The sequence below is a fragment of the Pyrgilauda ruficollis genome, unplaced genomic scaffold (genome assembly GCF_017590135.1).
Source record: "Pyrgilauda ruficollis isolate IOZ18807 unplaced genomic scaffold, ASM1759013v1 scaffold20, whole genome shotgun sequence".
NCBI classification, from domain to species: Eukaryota; Metazoa; Chordata; class Aves; order Passeriformes; family Passeridae; genus Pyrgilauda; species Pyrgilauda ruficollis.
Window position 1 is genome coordinate 6,240,999 of NW_024519207.1, and position 18,381 is coordinate 6,259,379.

General features: G+C 43.1%; 1 protein-coding gene across 1 annotated transcript in view; it reads left to right on the forward strand.

Moving 5' to 3' along the window:
• VWA8 (von Willebrand factor A domain containing 8) overlaps positions 1-6,960 on the forward strand; it is a 181,970-nt gene extending 175,010 nt beyond the window's left edge. Inside the window, exons 43-45 of the mRNA XM_041466938.1 lie at positions 1,237-1,335; positions 2,492-2,730; positions 5,074-6,960. Coding sequence (XP_041322872.1) covers positions 1,237-1,335; positions 2,492-2,730; positions 5,074-5,182 — 447 coding nt within the window. The 3' untranslated portion in view covers positions 5,183-6,960. The remainder of the gene's footprint in view (positions 1-1,236; positions 1,336-2,491; positions 2,731-5,073) is intronic.
• The last annotated feature ends 11,421 nt before the right edge of the window (positions 6,961-18,381 follow it).

The window sequence follows — 18,381 nt, forward strand, 5'->3', positions numbered from 1 at the left end:
CTTTAAAAGTTGTTCCAGCTGCTCTAGCTTTCTTTTGATTCATTTTTAAGCAAATTAGTGATGTCGAAACAAAAAGACCTTTGTCTATAAAGACTGCCATTTCTCCTCTCTCTAGGACCTGACTTACACCAAATAAAGTGTCTTTCAACAGGAAAGAAAAGACAGAAAAACTATGAGGAATAGACCTGCCTTTCACCAAATGATTATGTGGGAATTAGGGATGGTGAACCCAGCAGGAACCTGTAACAGTACTTAAAAAAAAGAAAACAGAAAGGTGAAATACTGCATCAGGGCTGCCTGTGAAGTAAAGGCAGGTCTGTGAAGTAAAGGCAGGGGGAAATACAGGCATGTTCATGCTGAGGAATTGCCAGCTCAGTCTCTCTGGGCTCAGATTCTGTACACTGTGCTCTCTTGCTTGGTGTACACAGCTCTTAAATCCATTTTTGTCCTGCTCATGAATTCTCCCTGGGGTGACTGCCACATCCATAACACAAAGGGCAGGTCAGGACCTTGCCATAACTCAGCTTGTCTTGGTTTTCATGTAAGAACAATGAAGCTCTCACATGAAACAGAGGCCTTCGCAATATTGCGTTATTTGTTCACCAGGATATTTGAACTATTGTGGTTCTACATGTCAGTTTTGCAGCATCTCACAGGAGAATGATGTGCACACCATCTCCTTTGAAAACATACAGGGGCTCTTGGAATTCACTTCTCTACATACTTTCAGCAATGGCTTTGATCTGTTATGCACAAAAATAAGGAGTGCTGATTTTCAAGAAAGGGGATTTGTAAGACTTTTTTTTTTTTTCAGAGCAGAATGAGGTCACCAAAAAGATTCATCAAACATAGGAGCTACTCTCAAACAATGTGCTTCTTGTTTGTCAGACTCAAGAGGGTGAAAATTGCTGCTTTAAAAGAAATATATGGACAATGTGAGAGGGCAAGGTCTTGATCTTACACATCACCACTCTACATTTGGTGGGATGATGTGAAAAACAGATCACGAAAATAAGGAACTGTTCCTTAATTTCATTATTTAGCAATTCTTTCCTATGTTTTTGTGTCAGTGATAAATTGCAAGTAGTTCCCTTAAACAGCTCATAAACAGAAACAGGGAACAGTACTTGGGGTCTTCTGTTGAAAATTGCAAATTGCCTTTGATCTGTCTTACGTCATTGTGAGCCAAGAGCCATTTGTGACTAACAGGTGACTGATGATGTTTCTTTCTTGTAGTACGACATTGTTGGACATTCAGGAGATGGCTTCAACATCGCCTTGGTTGGGAGTGACGAAGTTCCCAAGAATAATAAGCAAAGATTAGAGATTCTTAAGGTAAAAGTGATGCTGGTAAATAAGGGTTTTATGACTGCAAAGATAAAATTGTAGGCAGGTCACAGAATACAAAACATGAGGATAGTAAAATAAAGACAAGAAAGCAAAAATCTGTATATTTCCTTAAATTTAAACAGGACCTTACAGAAACATGGCGGAAAACAAATTGGGCCAAAATAGTAGAAGCTGGGTACGCCTTATTCTGGACTTCTACGCCCTAAATGTGTCATTTTGACTTCCTGTCAAAGGATAGGGGAAGTTCCAAAGATTATACAGTGATATAGATAGCTCTGCCCAAATCATGTGATATTATTAGTGTACAAGTGACTCATTCAAAAATGTAGAGGGGTCCCAGGTCAGTGATTTATCGTGGTACCTTCAAGAAGTAATGCATCACAGCAGCATTGGGAAAATGTGTCAGTGCTAAATTGGAAACATGTTAAATCACAATGGCAAAGCGAGTATATTCACCAAACTTTTTCTATAGTAGGATGAAGAAAAATTGTAGGATTTACCTGATTGGCAGCTTGATAGGCTAGAAGCATGTATCTGAGCTTCCTTCAAAAACTATTTTTAAAATAGCTCCTTTGATTAGAAGAACCTGATTTAGTAACTTCTAAAATTCCTGGTCTTCTACATAGATAACAGCTTCATTGATGCATATGGTGTATTTATTTGGTAACAGTTCAAACAAAATGTTTTATCGTTTTTAAATGTGACTGCCACTGTCAGGAATCAGATATTTGATAATAACCAAGACACTACTAGGATTTGGAAGTCCAGTGCAAACTATGAACATGCAGGAGCTGTTCACAGCATTAGTAACTTGTTTTCTTCTTAAAATACCTAGGAATGTATCTACCCAAACTGCAGCTGACCAAAGTACTTTACCTTCCCTAAGGCCCAGTCTAATTAAGTCCCTGTGTGGGTTTTGATTGTTTGACCAACTGTGTTTTTGAAAAGTGCTGCCTATCTTAAAATATGACATATTATGTACAAAAAGCATCTTCTTTTCTATCTGGAGCACTGTCTGCATTTCTGATAGATCCCCTAACACAGCAGTACTTAATATTTACTCCCTCCTGTGCTAGCTGAAATGAATGCTTGTTCCTAAAATTATCTTACATGTTTCCACGTGGTTATGCTGTGCACACAGACCATGCATGCCCACGCTCAGTTCTGCATGAGTGGAGACCATACCTTGGAAGGGACAGAACATGCCATTCGGGAAATTGCCAAGGAGGAGGCTGACGAGTATTTTGTTATCGTCTTAAGTGACGCAAATCTGGAGCGTTACGGAATTCCGCCATCGAAGTTTGCACAGGTCTTGACCACCAACACTCAAGTCAATGCTTTTGCCATATTTATAGGATCCTTGGGAGACCAGGCAGATAGGTAAGTGTTTGGTTTATGCCTAGTACTGTTTGCTTTCATTCAGCATAAATGTAAATTATGCTTTTATTGCAGTGAGTTGCTGATGCTGTTGTTGCGCTCCAAGGTTTTGGTCATAGTATCATAAAATCGTAGAATGATTTGGGTTGGAAGGGACCTTTAAATATCATCTATTCCAACCCTCAAGCTATGAGCAGGGATGTCTTTCACAACTTCTCTGGATGACCTGTGCCAGTGCATCATCACTCTCATTGTAAAAATTTGTTCCATATCTCTAGTCTAAATCTACCCACTTCCAGTTTAAAACTGCTACATCTTATCCTGTCATTACAGGCCCCAGTAAAAACTGTCCCTATGTCCTTATGAGCTCCCTTTATTTATTGAAAGGCCTCAATAAGGTCTCCCTGGACTTTCCAGGCTGAACAACCCCAACTCTCTCAGCCTGTCTTCATAGCAGAAGTGCTTCATCCTGCTGACCATTTTTGTGGCCCTCCTCTGGACCCACTCCAACAGGTCCATGTCTTTCCTGTGCTGAGGACCACAGGGCTGTACACAGCACTCCAGGTGGGGTCTCACCAGAGTGGAGTAGAGGGGCAGAATCACTTCACTCACCCTCCTGGCTGTGCTGCTTTTGATGAAAGAAAGCCAGGGTACAACTGGCTTTCTGGGCTGCAAGTGCACATTGACAGGTCACATCCAAGTTTTCATGCATCTTTTTTTACTATTTTCATTATTAATGTACTGGCAAGAAGCTGTAGCTCCTGAGTTGTGTCAGGGAGGAGACTGGCTTGTGGATCTGCAGACATCCTTATAGCCAGCAAGTTCAGAGCATCCTGTGCATCCAAAGGGAGCAGCTGATGCCATCCTCCTGCTGCTGGATGTGCACTATACCCTTATGTAGTGTCACCATGTAATCATAATAGTGCCTTCGGTATTGCCCAATATATGGTTCCAGTGTGTGTAGACCTAAGAAAAGAGATTAAAACAAAAGATGCTGGACTTGTCTTCCAAACAGCCAAAGGTTTGATTCAGATACACCCCTTGTGTTAAAGACATAAATTCTTTGGAGTTTCTGAGACAGTATGCTTGGGTTTAGTTCTCCTACATAATTTCACTTTAAAATGTTTGGGCACAAGGGGAAAAAAAGAAATTCTGTCCCTGATGTTCTTTCAGGTTCCATATCCAGTGAGGACCACTACCTACAGCAAAAAGCTGGCATAGCCACAAATATCAACAGTGTCTTTTCTGTTTGAGTCTTCAACTAGAGGAGAATGAGGGAAATCTGAAAGGGAGCTGGCCCTCAGTAGATAATTTTAAGCAGTAAAGGGCTGAAAGATAGGACTGCACAGACACCATGAGTTGTGGCTGCAGGTCTGTACATCAGAGAGTGTTGATCATCAAAACAGAATCAATTCTGAAATATTATAATTACAGAAAGTCCCTTTACTTTTGATATAAATTTTTTAAATAAAATAAATAATCTTTGACCATGCCCTGCTGTGTAAGAGATCTTATAATGGCCTAATTCACTGGTATGGAAAATGCACACAGTGCTGTCACTGAAATGCATTTCTATGTATGTGGAAGTGCAGAATTAGACAAAGCCTTCCTGTAACTGCTGTGGGGGAAGAAGGGAATTCTCTGTTGCAGTATTTTTGCTGCATTATTTTTAAAACTAACTTTACTGCAGTATTTTTACTGCATTTTACTGCAGTATTTTTTAAACTAATTTTAAAAGTGAGAGTTTACTCACTTGGAGGAATAGTGTAGAGCAAAATCTCCTGTAAAAAGCATAGAAAAAATAAATCCCAAGCCTGCTAACTGGACATGAACGAACTGGGATTTGTAACATGCATGTAGTTTGACTTTTAAGGGTGGGTTAAGCTGTGAATAAAAATGTCAGGTTACTATTGGCAGAATACATTTCTGTGTAACCTGCAGCCATGTCAAAGAAGAAATAGAAAGAGCATAGTTGGAATCATTGGACTTGTTGAATTGAAAGAGCTTTGGGTTCACAGTCGTCAACTTAGGATATCTTCATTTCCAGTGTAAACCTGTAGCTGTCCTCAGCAATCATTTGTGGTGACACCTCAGGGGATCACCAGGACCTTGATCTAAGTGGAGTTCTGGCATGTGAGAAAGAGGATGTGGATAGAAATCTCTGGAAGCACTCTTGTTTGTGTTGCTGAAAGGAGCTCTGTGCCCTGCCTGCTCTCAGTGTTTCTCCCTTTGTTGCTTTCCCAAACCTTTAATTGCATGGTGACAGCAATGTGAGGCATCCAATCTTGTGGTAGGGAAGATAATTTGAGGTGTTAATTGTGTTTTGTCCCTCATTCTGCTTTTTAGGCTGCAGAGGACACTGCCAGCAGGTCGGTCTTTCATTGCCATGGATACCAAAGAGATCCCTCAAATTTTGCAGCAGATCTTCACATCTACCCTGTTGTCAAGTGCCTAAGCATCACTGATGTCACCGGGTGTGAACTCAAAGGGGAAACCCACTCCTGCTGGAGGTACAAACCCTAAAGCTGAGGATAAACACAATTATTAATAAAATACATACCCTTCTTTAATCAGCCAAGCAACCATAATCTACATGACGGCCAGGCTGTAAATTTCCCCCAGAGTCTCTCAAGCGACTCAGCACATTCAAAGGGCAGAGGATGGCAACACAATGAATGCTTTTCTGGAGGGACAAACAAACAAAGGACAATCTGTGATCATTCCTCTGCTTGCCATGTTGCCAGCACTATGGAATCATGTCCCCCTGTTTCATTAAACACAGTTCACTGGGATTTGGTAATCCTGTGCAAGGCAGATCCAGGCAATCTGTGTCAGTGTTTCAGGTGCATATGTTTGAATGGATGGTTAACTCCATCTCTGATTTAAACAGGCCTGCTCTTGCCAGGCAGGAAATCCTTCCTTCCTCTCCTGTTGTTTTCTTGTCTCGATGGGCATCAGGGCTTCACCCGACACTGGGAACAATGGAGCAGTTTGGAAACACGGACCATCACGCGTAAACATTCATTATCTGATCAGGCACAGTGCTCCGAGTTGTCAGACCTAGAGAAAGTGGCTGTTAAGAAGTAAAAGAAACAAAAAAAATTTGGTTCAGTTCTGCCTATGAAAAATAACGGGAAAGGGTCAAAACACTCTTAAGAACCCAAGAGGCAGCATTTCCAAGAAGGAAACTTTGCACAATTCCTTTGCACAGCTGATGATGCTGCACCCACTGCAGTGTTACACAGAATCCCTCAGATGGCCTCAGCACATGGGGTTGGCTCTTCAATCAGAAGACAAAAAGGTTACTAGTGTTTTGCTAGAGCATGTTCACAGTCTGTTTTTCTTGGGTCATTTGAAGGTTAAACTGGAGGAGAGATTTAGGCATGAAAAAATAAATTATTTTTTTATAAAGGAAGAGGGAAAAGTATTTTAGCAAGATATCTGTGTTAGAATGTATTTAATATCCAAGTTAGTTGTAAAGACTTACTTTATGATTCAATCAGTTGGTGTTTGGCTTGTCCCATAAGGTGATAATTCCTCTTTATGTACTAAAGAAGAGCTATTTTGTAGTTCTTTGGGAACAGTGGAATACTCGATGAATTGAATGTATGATTTAATGACGCTGGTGTGGGGGATGTGCATCATAACTGATACTAATTACAGAGTAACTGAATAACAGAACATTCAGGAAGAATGCCTACAAAAATCTGAAGGAGGAATTGCAATTATTTTAATTTTTCTCTTAGTCTTGCAGTTGATCAAGCTGCACCTTGAGCAGTATCTTTAGAAGGGAAGAGGCAAATTAATTTGGTCTCATTAAATACAACCATCGGTGTTTTAAAGGATCCAGCTTATGGTGGTCGTTCTCTCGTCCATCAGTCCTGCAGCAAAAATCTTTACCAGACCATCAAAAATCTCCCCTGTTTAGGATGAGTTTTGAAGCCTGGTCAGCTTTCAAACTCTTTATGACAAGAGGGGACGGAAGACATTTTTCAAAGTCTTGTTAGCATTGTTATGATAACTATATATGTGAAAACAAAGAGATTGAAGATGCAGTTCCTGTTTGGAATTGGGAGGAGAAGGTTTAGAAGGTTTTCCCTGGTTGGGACAAATGCACATGTATGCACATACACACAGATGCTGCTACTAAGGGGAAGTGTGCTTCAAAATAAAAATATCTTGGTCCTGTAAACATATGATGAGATACTAAATGCAATAAAGTATTGAAATATTGATAAGGCTCTTACTAAATGTGTGTTTACATGGAAATTCCTTTAGCACATCTGCCTTCATTGCCAGCAGTCCTGAAAAAATAATCTTTTTCTTGCAATTAATTAGCAGATGCACTGGACGCTTTCTACACTACTTGTGCAGATAAATCTTCTCACCACAGATTTAAATGCAGTACTGTTATCTTTATAATTAAAAAATTAGTGCTATTTAAAGGAAAACTATGATAAATCCAGTTTTAATCTTTTGTTTGATTATGCCTCTAAATTATACTTCATGTATAGTTGTCATTTACAGTTACCTTTCATTACAGTTACAGCATTACAGTTACCTTTCTGTAGTATTTGGTTTTATCTTTGTTTCAGGAGATGTCTGTTGCATTTCAGTTCTTGTTCCTTGGGCCCGTAGGATCCATCCATGCCCCCAGGCATGGCCATGGGGGTGGGTGGAAGTTCTAAACCTGCCCTCTTTCAGGCCATTCCCCCCTTGTCCTGTTGCTACATGCCCTTGTAAAAAGTCCTTCTCCAGCTCTCCTGAGCCCCCTTAGGTACTGGAAGGTGCTGTAAGGTGTCCCTGGAGCCTTCTCTTTTCCAGGCTGAGCATCTCCAGTTCTCTCAGGCTGTCTCCATAGCAGAGGTGCTCCAGCCCCCTGGCCATCTTTATGTCCATCCTCTGGACTCACTCCCACAGTCTGTGTCCTTACCGTGCTGGGGCCAGAGCTGGATGCAGCACTGCAGGAGGACTCTGTCATGAGTGGAGGGGAAGGGGCACTGCAGAAGATTTTGAGAGAAAGGGAGAAGAAATGAGTGAAACTTTTTTTTGTATTTTCAGTTCAGAAGGGAAGGGTTTGGGTTTTGGCTTTAATAACATTTCATTGCAGAGCATATTTGACCTGACAGTGTCTCTCTAAATCATAAAAATTCAGGGCAAAATTTTCCCCAGGCTGTACATCTCTCACCTGCTTTAATGCCCATCGCTACCTCAGGGAAATCAAAGCAGCAACTGTGCTTTTCCCTGTCTCACCAGGACTGGAAGTGTTATTTCACTGCTCAAAAATTCAGCAAACACTCCTCTTTCATGTTCCTGGGATTTGCAGAGCTTCCTAATATGCATTTATTTTTAATTAGGGGAATGCTTAAGAGTAACATGGCTTTGTCTGCCTAACAGCAGCACCAGTGGCTGCTCTCACTGCAGTGCAGGCGTCAGCTTTGTGTGTCATTCATCCCCTCTAAAGCGTGTTAAGGTATTTTTCATCTCTTCTCACAGTTTAATAAGGCACTTTTGCACTCACCAGTTTTTATGGAAAGGCCCTGTTTCAGCGAATGAATGGAGCTGCCAGTTGGAGCAGGGCCTGACCTATCACTAATGCTTTAATAGCATTAGTCACATCAGCAGTAGTAATTTTAATTACCTCTTGTAATGCAGATTTCGGTCTAATTCTGTTTCTATATGTAATGCGTTCATGCCCACTAGCCAGCTAGTTACACTACACAGGCATTTTTGGGATTATTATTTAACTTTGGTGCAAAAATTAAAAAAAAAAAAGAAGAGAAAAGCAGAAAGTCCAGCCAGATGGGATTTCAATGAGAGCAAATGCAGGTGATGTCTCACTCAGGCGTGTCAGATTGTTTACAACAATTTGTAGCAAACAAATTCCCCTACAGAAAAATAGCTTGCAAACTGTTCAGCTAAAGGATTTCCTCTTCTAGGAGACAGGCTTTACACCACCAAAATAAACAGTAACAAATTGCCTAATTCAGAAGTGGTTTTGTTTTTGAGATCGCTGTGTCAATGTGAAAAGCATTGTCGCTGAATAAAATGTTTTAAGATCAACTGCATTTTGTGGGAAATAAGTGTGTGTGGGAAGGTTGCAGAAGAGATTCAGCAATTCTTCAGGATGAAAGTGATGGTGAGTTTTTTTCAAAGACAAGGACAAAATTATAAAAATTTAATAACTTAATTTGCATGACCATCTATTCTCCACCTTTTGACAGGACAAACATATGAAAATGAAAATCTATTTTTAAAAACTAGATACTTTACTCATAACATCCTTAGGCTGAACATCTGGCATGACTGCATGCAGAAAAATTCTGTCTATCAGAGCACAGATCTACTACTACACTTGTAGTGCGATCCTAGTCAAGAAAAACCCCCTTGCAGTAAATATACTGAGACTTGGAAATGTAAAAAGAAAAAAAAAATTCAGATATTGACCCTGGTTTTTTCACCCATCACATACAGTTTTTCTTTGGACAGGCTGAGCTGTGCAAATCCAGGTAGGGCTGGAAACTAGACCTGACTCTGGTTGTCTGAGGCTGTGGATTCCTACAAGCCGGGTGTAATCTGGCACCAGAGTTCTCTCAGTTCCAAAAGAAACATAAGGAGAGAGAGCAAGCAGGGGAAGAAAGGACAAATTCCTCATTTTCAACCTGCTCAGCTTTCTGAGCTGGCTTGACTTGAGCAGCAAAGCAGGTGTGATCAGGACGGAGGTGAGGAAAGCAGATGAAATAGCCAGGAAGATCCACCAGGCGCAGCCTCAGGCGCAGCAGAATCACCCCGGGTGCGAGGCCAGGAGAGGGTGGCCAGGGGAGGCACACCGGGCTCCCAGGGCAGCAGTGGGGTGTGCCATGCCCTGGCCAAGCCCTGCTGTGGGCACCAAGCAGAACAAAGCCACCCTGGCTGACGATGGGCAGGCTCAGCTGCCAAGGTCAGCAACACATCAGAGCCATGAGCCTTCAGCTCTTGTGCTTAAGCCTCCTCATCAGCAACAGGCATCAAATAAACTTCCAGGCACGTGCTCAGAACAGACTGAGGCTTGTGAACCTCATGGAACTGTGGCATAGGGATTAGAATACAACATCTATGTTCCCTGCATACAAATTGCAGGAGCTTGCTTTCTTTTAAATAGGTATAAGTTCATTCTAGCACAAGCCAAAATTTACTGGTCCCTGGAACCTCTTACTGAGGGTGGAAATATTCACTCAGCACCTATAAACTAAACACATCTCACAAATTGAAGGAAAAAAAGTTCTTTTTATATCAGGACTTGATACAAAGCCCATTCTTAGCAACAGCCTTTTCAGTTCAAATCATTAAATGAATATTTTATATGAGCTTCTTTGGCCAGGCTGAGTAAGATGACTATATTATATGCAGACTGTGGTCTGGAAAAAGTCCACAAATAACATTCACGGTTAGGAAAATGTGTTATACTGCAGGGTGATATGAGGAATGGTGTCCCACATATTTTTGCTGTCGTCATGGCTAAATCATGCTCCGTGCCATCTGCACCAACATCTGCATTTCAGCTTCGTTCAACATCTGCAAAGTCACCTACTTTGGTTTCCAAATTTATAATTATGAATAAGTTTGAGGTTTTTAAAGAAATGCAGTTTGTTAGAAGCAAGGATGCTCCCCTTGAGTGCTGCATTCAGCAGCAGAAAGTGTGGTAGAATTTTGATGCACCAAAATGATCATATATTTTTTTCCATCAGAATTATCTGAAACTGCTCTGCAGGTCTCCTACTGTCTCCAGCTCCCTTGGGATTCCTCGGGAGAGGAAGGGGGAACACTGAAACTCTGTCCTCCTCCTCTGCTGTACTGAGGACTGAGTACCTCACGGCATCCCTTTAGAAAGAAGTCATATAATGACTTCAAACCAGCAAAATCAGAGTAGTGATACAGCTGCCATGGTCCTCCTCACTCCTCAGTTTTCTGACATGACCCACTTTCAGTGTGGCACAGCTCCAGAGAGCAAGCCAGATGCGAGAGGAAAAGGGACCTCCCACTCATCAGTACATTTGCAATTAATACTCTGAGGGAGGACAATATTTATGTTTAAGCACAGATTTCAAGGGACAAGGACCGAGCAAGGGACAAGGGCAGGCACAGATTGACAAGCAAGCCCGAGTGAGGAGATGCTCTGAACTGGCTGCCAGCTTGGTGTCTGAGGCAGCAATCGTGTTAGGAAGAGCAAACAGTGGAGCCCACGCTCGCCCAGGGCCACGCTGACCTGCAACACACGGATCTGCCACACTGCAGCTGCTCCCCGTGTCATCAGTGACCTCCTCTGCTGTCATCTTCTCGGTTGAAGAGGACAGAGACTGCTTTCTGCTCCTGCTGTGATTTCAAAAAATTTGCTGCAAAGGTTGTAGCTGAGCACTGAATAGACACAAGTTGATGGAGCAGTGAAGTGGGGGCAGTCACTGAAAGTGCCACTGAAAAAAATTTTTAAGAAGTTACCTTATTCTCCCTCATTCTCACATTTTTAAGTCCCCTCAATAGCCACTGCACTCAAGAAGGTCTCCGTGCCCACTAAACAGCAGATTTGCCCTTGTGTTATAATGCATTTGGGACCTCAAAACTCTCCTGTAGCACCAGCTCAGAAAAAGAATATCATCATCCCCTCAAATCACTCCTCTGTCTGCTGCAAACAGTACTATGAGATCAAGGAGCCTGTGGGCTCTGGTCTTTTGCAGGCAGGATAGGTTGGAAGCAGAAGGTCGTAAAATACACAGGATCTGGATTAACACAGCAGAAGCCCCACACCCCAACACTCAGGAGCCAAGCCCTGAACTGCAGCATCCATACCCAAACATGGGCCAGCATTAATGCTGCTTGTGCACTGGGTGCAAAGTATGAATTGTTTTATTAAAGCTTTAATTAAGTGGTTTTAAAGCTCTGAAGACATTAAGGAGTTTATAATGCAATGAAAACATGTCCTTTCTCCTCTGCTTTTTAATTCATCAGCTGTGAGTTCTTATCCACATGCGTATCACAGATAAATCATTTAGTTAGAACTAGATAGTGACAAAGGCCAAAACATCATTTAAAATTAGCATCTTAGTATTAGTCCCGTACTTGGAATCACAAAATAGAAGCAAAACATTTCTATAAATGTATCTGAATCATTTACAAAGCAGCTGAAAGATCCCGGTGTTTGGTCAAAAGCAGCTCACAGCCCATTAGCCTTTATCTTTTTTTAATCATCCTTCCTGTTTAGTGCAGCTCCTAAGGGGGGCGGGGGTCTCAGATTGACAGGCAGATGCACAGTCACTTAACACAAGTTAAATCTCACCCACTGGCACCTGCAAGCCCTCTCCGCGAGACCCTGCACTCCCTTCTCCGCCTCATCCAGATGGTTTGGCTAAAAGCTTGCACAAGTGGTTCGCTAAAGCAAGACACTGTAATGTACAGCAGGCATCTGCAGCAGGTGTCTGCACTGACACCTAAGCACGACCCTTGCAGAGCTGTCACATGAGCCTTTTGAGCCTTGTTTGCGCCCTCCACATGGCACACCTGCCCCAAAATCCGTTACACAAATCAGAGCCAGCGCGTGGGGGCTTTAAACACTTCCTACTTCCTGAGCACTGGTGTGTGCTCTCATTACTGTGCCTCATCTGTAGGATGGAAAAAAATAAAAAAAAGGAAGCAGTAGTGAGTCTCTGTAAAAACAGAAAGTGAAAAGATCCTTCCCTTCACCACCACCAGCAAAAATGAAGAGGGAAACCAGGAGAGAAGTTATTTTTCTAAAATAAATGAGAGCAGAAATAGATGCGAGGGGCTGGCTAGAAAGAGGCAGGAAACAAGTCAAAGCCAAGCTGACACAAACAAAAGCAAACAGCCAAGAACAAGTGAGCCCAGGCACAGACTGAGGCAGAGGAGACCCTAAAAAGAGCTCTTTTCTATTCTCTGTTCCTCTCGAGTGCTGTGGACAGTGGCTCTGAGTAGGTGTCAGACTCCAGACTTGGTGTCTCCTCATCCCACCCAGCAGCTCCTCCCAGGCACCCTTTGGAGGCCCAGGCTTGGCAGGGCAGCATCTCCATGGGCTTGGAGCTGAGACCTGCTCAGTGCATGCCTCAGAAAACAAACACAGCTCTTCAGAAGGCCTGAGGACTCCTGTCTGTCAGCTCACAGCCTGCAAAGCCCAGCCTAACTTGAGGTAATGGGAGGCAGCAAACCAAAAGGGCACCGAGCTCTTTCCGTGCCGTGGAGGGATCTGAAAGCAGCATTATTTAACTGAGCCGGCTGCTCCTAACAAAAGGCACGTTGTTCCTCTGGATGACTTCTTCTAGGAAAAGCATGTGTGTGAATGTGGGAAACTCAGACTGGCAAGGCAATGAAGGTCAAAGTTTAGTCAATTTTTCCTCAAAACAGGATTTCAACACTTCATGGCTTTAAAAAACCCTAACCAACGCCCTTTGAATCGCTCTGGTTTCACACTCTGTCCAAAACTAGGTAAGCATCATTTGTTCAGTCCTTAATTTTTTTTTATTTCCGGAGTTTCGAGTGGGTCTGGACCCAAACCATAAGGGACCAGTTTCCAGATCTGAATCCCCAGTTCCTCCAGGCTGCAATACTCACTGCTGCTAACTTTCCACCGTGTCCCTAATGAAGGATGTAGCCAATAATGTTCTCCTTCACTGCCTCAGGGTGACAGCTCCCATCCTCCACCATTCCTTCCCATTTCTTATCTCCTGCTTCAGCAGGATCACTGCAGGTGGGAAGAATTTGCTGGTTTTAACCTTATTGATGATTGATTAATATTTTCATGTGGGTGCTAATCAGCCAGCATTGTCCACACCAAGGAGGATGTGCCAGTGTGCTCCCAAGCCCCTGTAAGGCAGGTATGCATCCTACAGGAAAGGGTGGTGGAAAATGCAACAGGCATTTCTCAGCATTAAAGTATTATGGTACAGGATTACATTAAGTCATGGTGGAAAATGCAACAGGCAGAGGCTTTCTCAGCATTAAAGTATTATGGTACAGGATTACATTAAGTCATGACAGGAATTAAGATTCTTACAACAAACCCATGATTAAAACAGTTTTAATTTAACAAGGGCTAATGCATACAAATATTTAAGTATTTGAGTATCCCTTTCTAGTAACTAAAACTCCCAAGTATCCATCAGTCATGAAGCCTTGGTTAACACTGAAAAATGCCAAGATGAAGCAAACTCCTCAGGGAGTCACAGACAGAAATTCTATGCGTAGGCATAAAAGTAACTTGTTCCATTACAGATGGGCTTTGAACATTACTTTTGCAGTTCAGATGCTGTGGTGTTTGTGAAGACACAGCTGGTAGTGTGGTTTAACCCTTTTCTGAAAAGCTAATTATTTTATTAATATTTATTTGATCTGTTGGTGATTGCTGCAAAGCATGGCAAGAGATTTGCAATGATCATTTTCTTATGGAAAAAACTTAAAGGCATGAGACATTGTATGAATCACATTAACCCTTGCCCAGCCAGAGAAAATGGTACATGTTTGTTCCAGGTTTGACAAAATCTAATTGCAACAAGGTGCTCTAGGAAAAGTCCAGCTCCATCTTGCAGGCCCACCTGAAGACAACGCTCTTCATTTAGGCTGATGGGCTTTGTTAATTTTTGCTATTTGTATCTCGTGCACATTTAAAAAAAAAAAAAAAAAAAAAAAACAAGAAGAGAGCAATCAGAGGATTTGGGGGTTTCTCTTCCCTCTTCTAGTGGGCATGGCAAACATGCTGGCTCCCAGGCTCAGGGACCACCATGCTCCAAAGGGCAGCATGATGGCAGATCTCCGGTGGGATCTGAGAGGGCCAGCTCCAGCCCCCAGCATGCAGATACACAGGAGGAACCTAAGGGCACAGACAAGTAAGGAGCTCAGTGAAATGGCTAATCCATCATCATCCAAGCTCCTGCTGGCTGTTCAGCAGGGTGCCAGTACACACTGACCATTTCTGCTTGGACTTAGAACCCGCAGCCAGTGGTCAATTCAGTTTTATGCAATCCTCCTTCTTTTTACCACAACACTGTTGGGAAACACTTACAATGAAAAAAAATCTCTACAGCCTCTCCAAATGCAAGGGCAGAGTTCAGCATTAAACCCCCAAGAGATTCCATTTGTAAGCAGACACCTCAATGTGCTCCTGTGGTCACTGGGTTTTGTGAGTTTTGTCCCTGAAAAGCGCAACCTCCTTTGTCCAAACAACTGGAAGAAGGGGGAACACAATAAAAATAGCTGAAAGATTCCCTGCCTTGGAGGTAACTGCATCCTCCTCTGGGTACAGACCACCAGCTGCTGCCCCATGGCTGTCAAGTGCCATGCCAAGCGGGGCAGCTCACCCTTCCCTTGTCTTTGGGAACACCAACGCGATTCAGATCCTGCCAGGCACCTCCTTCTGCAGGGCACTGGGCCAGGGGAGGCTGGTTGTTGGCACAGGGCAGCCCCTGAGCCCACTTCCCCAAGGCCAGCCTTCCACATCCGTGTTTCTAGTATTTCCTAAGCCTCAGGAGTCCAGGAAATCCCAATCACTAACCAATCTCTCATTATCTTAAAACCAAAAATCCTGTTAATGGCTTTACCTCATACTCTACAGCTCTGGAAACTTGCCCAGCTCCTTCTTGAGTTACTTACTTCAGCTGATGATCTTGGCAGGTTTTTCCCCCAGATCTTGGCTACTGTTCCTTGGTGAAACTGTGCATAACCCTCTTGTTTTGTGGTTGTCTGTCCTCAGGCTTGACTCCACGGGACATTCATTCCTGCAGCCGTTCACAGACTAAAAGCTGAGCAGGCTAATTAATCAGGGCATGGAGGCTCCCAGGCACCTACAATCAATTAAGTACTTCACCATGTGTTCATTAGTTAAGAAAATGTTTCCATGCATACACATGTGATAAAATCACTGTGAGTGGTTAAACCTGCTTTCCATAGCCTAATTTAAAAACTAAGCTTTAATGCAGTGGTTCTCCCGTGGAAAGGCTGAAAGGTGCAGCCCTCGCTCCTGTAACTCCTTTAATGAAGTTTAATAAAGTTCCCATTTACAAGCATCTCTTGTGCCATTATCTGGCATGAGGTACATAAGACAAAACCCTTCAGAGCCAGCACCTTTATTAAAAACATTGTTAGGGTTTCATTTGGGGCTCTTTTGAAGGTCAGTGGGATTTAATGACCCTCCTTGCTTTCAACACTGAAAGCTGAGCGGGGACTGTGCAAAGCTGAGCCATGGACAACTGGTGGAAGAAAATAGCTCCAAGTTTCAAGGCAAGACACCATCCATCCAGAAATCAGACAGGGGTGTAGGATGGGGCCTAAATTCCCCCAAGACATGCATTTGCACCAGACAAAACGTAATGGGCTCCTACAGCTGTTTTGTGTGTTTGGGCTCAGTTCAACCATCTCTTATTAGGTGACACTTTTGGGGAGCTGCATCCAGTCAAAGTACCCCATGATTCACCCTTTCAGCCCTGTGATTCATGAGTTTCAGCCAGGTTCAGGACTAACCCCATCAGTGCCGTGATTCACCCTTGGGGTGTATCCATGGAGAGTTTCAGCCAGGTTCAGGACTAACCCCATCAGTGCCTGTTGCTTCCTCAGCTGCATTTTAAGCCAAACTGCTCAAACAGGGCACTGGAATGCTGTTTTTTCAGGAGTCATGGACAACCCACAGGGGTGCTCATGTCAGCTGCCACCATCCCCAGTGCAAAACCCACTGGCACTGGTGACAAGGACATTGAAGACTGAGCTGTATCTCCTAAAAGAAAGAACTGGGATTTTTTTATCCCTCCTAAGACAAAACAGAAACAATTATCTCAGATAATCTGAGCAAATTTTGCCTGCAGACCAGTTCTTTGCCCTACCACGTGTATCCACAGAAGACCATTGCCCCGTTGAGCCAGGTGGGTTGAAGGACTTAGAATTCTCTTGGCCACCACTCCCAGGCAGCCACTGTCTCTTCTTTGTCCTGAGCTAGCAGCACAAGCAAATCTGGGAGTCGTGCTCAGCGCACGCCAGCTGCTGCATAATGACGCACGGACAAAGGCAAGCCGTGTTCCCAGGCCTGGCATCTCCCAGCAGAACAGTCTCCTCTTTGTGGCTTCAAAGAGCCCAGCACTATTTACAGCACTTCAGTTTCTGTTCTTCAGCAGTTTCATGTTCATTGGAAAACAACTTTCTAATTTTGTAATGCTGCACAAAAAGCACAGACAGGATGGATTTGTCAGCTGCTCCTATGTGTAAAAAAAAAAATAATAATATTACCACCAAGTCTTCCTTCACCAGACTCTTTCCACCCCTTCCCCAATACTCTTTCCCACCAAGAGCTTTTGCAGCTTCTACTTTTGCAGGTGGACAAGTATCTCGCCTCTGGCAAAGCACTTCATCAAGGCAATGGTAACACTGCAAAGGAATGCACAGGGCAGGGCTCACAGAAAGTAATTTTACATTTCTGAGCTTGGAAAAACTGTGAAACCTCATTAACAGATTAGTAGATCTGGGAGCTCCTGTGAGATGACAGTGCAGCTCCTGACCTTCTGGGAAGCTTGTGGGAGGCATTGGTTTGTATTTATGGTGAATGCAAGAAGGGGCTGCATGTGATTTGCAGCATAGAACCACAGAATATTTTGGGTAGAAGACACCAACCCCCTGCCACGTGCAGGGACACCTGCCACTACACCAAGTTGCTCAAAGCTCCCTCCAACCTGGCCTTAAACACTTCCAGGAATGAGGCATTCACAGCTTCTCTGGGCAACTTGTACCAGTGCCTCACCACCCTCATAGTGAAGAATTTCTTCCTGTTATGTGATCTAAATCATGAATCCAAAATTAGTGTCTCATGATTGGGGAATATTTGAGGGGAAGATGAGAACTAGGTCATAACACTGTGGAAGAGCTACAAAGGGGCAACAAAAATAGCTGGAAATATCTGTATGATTGCCATTGCTTACCATGGACCTACGTACCTGTCACAACATCTGCTTGAGAAGCCTAAAGTGAAATCAAAGGCTTATTTGAAGCCCAAAATGACCACTGTCCAGTTCCTTAAATATCATGCTAAAAGAGAGCAAACTGAGAAGTTCCTACAGCATTTCAGAAAGAAGCTTGTCTAGATAGTGAACACCAACAAAGACAGAACACCTGGCAGAGTCAGAGCCACCACACTTAAGCTGGCTATATCTGAAGAAACACTTTTCCACTTCTGAGCTCAAATTTACTTATTTTGGAGCGCTTTTTTTTTTTTTTTTCAGAGTTCTGCTTTGAGATCACATTAGGTGAAATTTCCCCCTTCTTTCTAAGTGAAGCTTCCAGCCCTTCTGGTTTCAGGAAAAGTTTCAAAAACTTTTGATACAACTCAAGCAAAGGATTAAAATGCTGTAATAATTTTGATGTCTGCCCTGAAATCAAGTTTGAGACAGTTTGGAGTCTCCTTGATGTGTTTTGAATACTTGTCATAGCTTTAGCTTTAGCTTCCTAAAATGTTCTTGTCTCAGCAAGGCAGACGAAAACATGGATGACTGTTTGACCTGAGCAGATCAGATACACCGTCCTGAAAGAGAACACGACTTTTGGCTTGGTGTGTGTGTCCTCAGCAGTTTGCTGTTTGACCTTCCTGAACAAACAGCACTTCAGCAGTGGGACTGGGAGCTACACCCCGGGCAATTC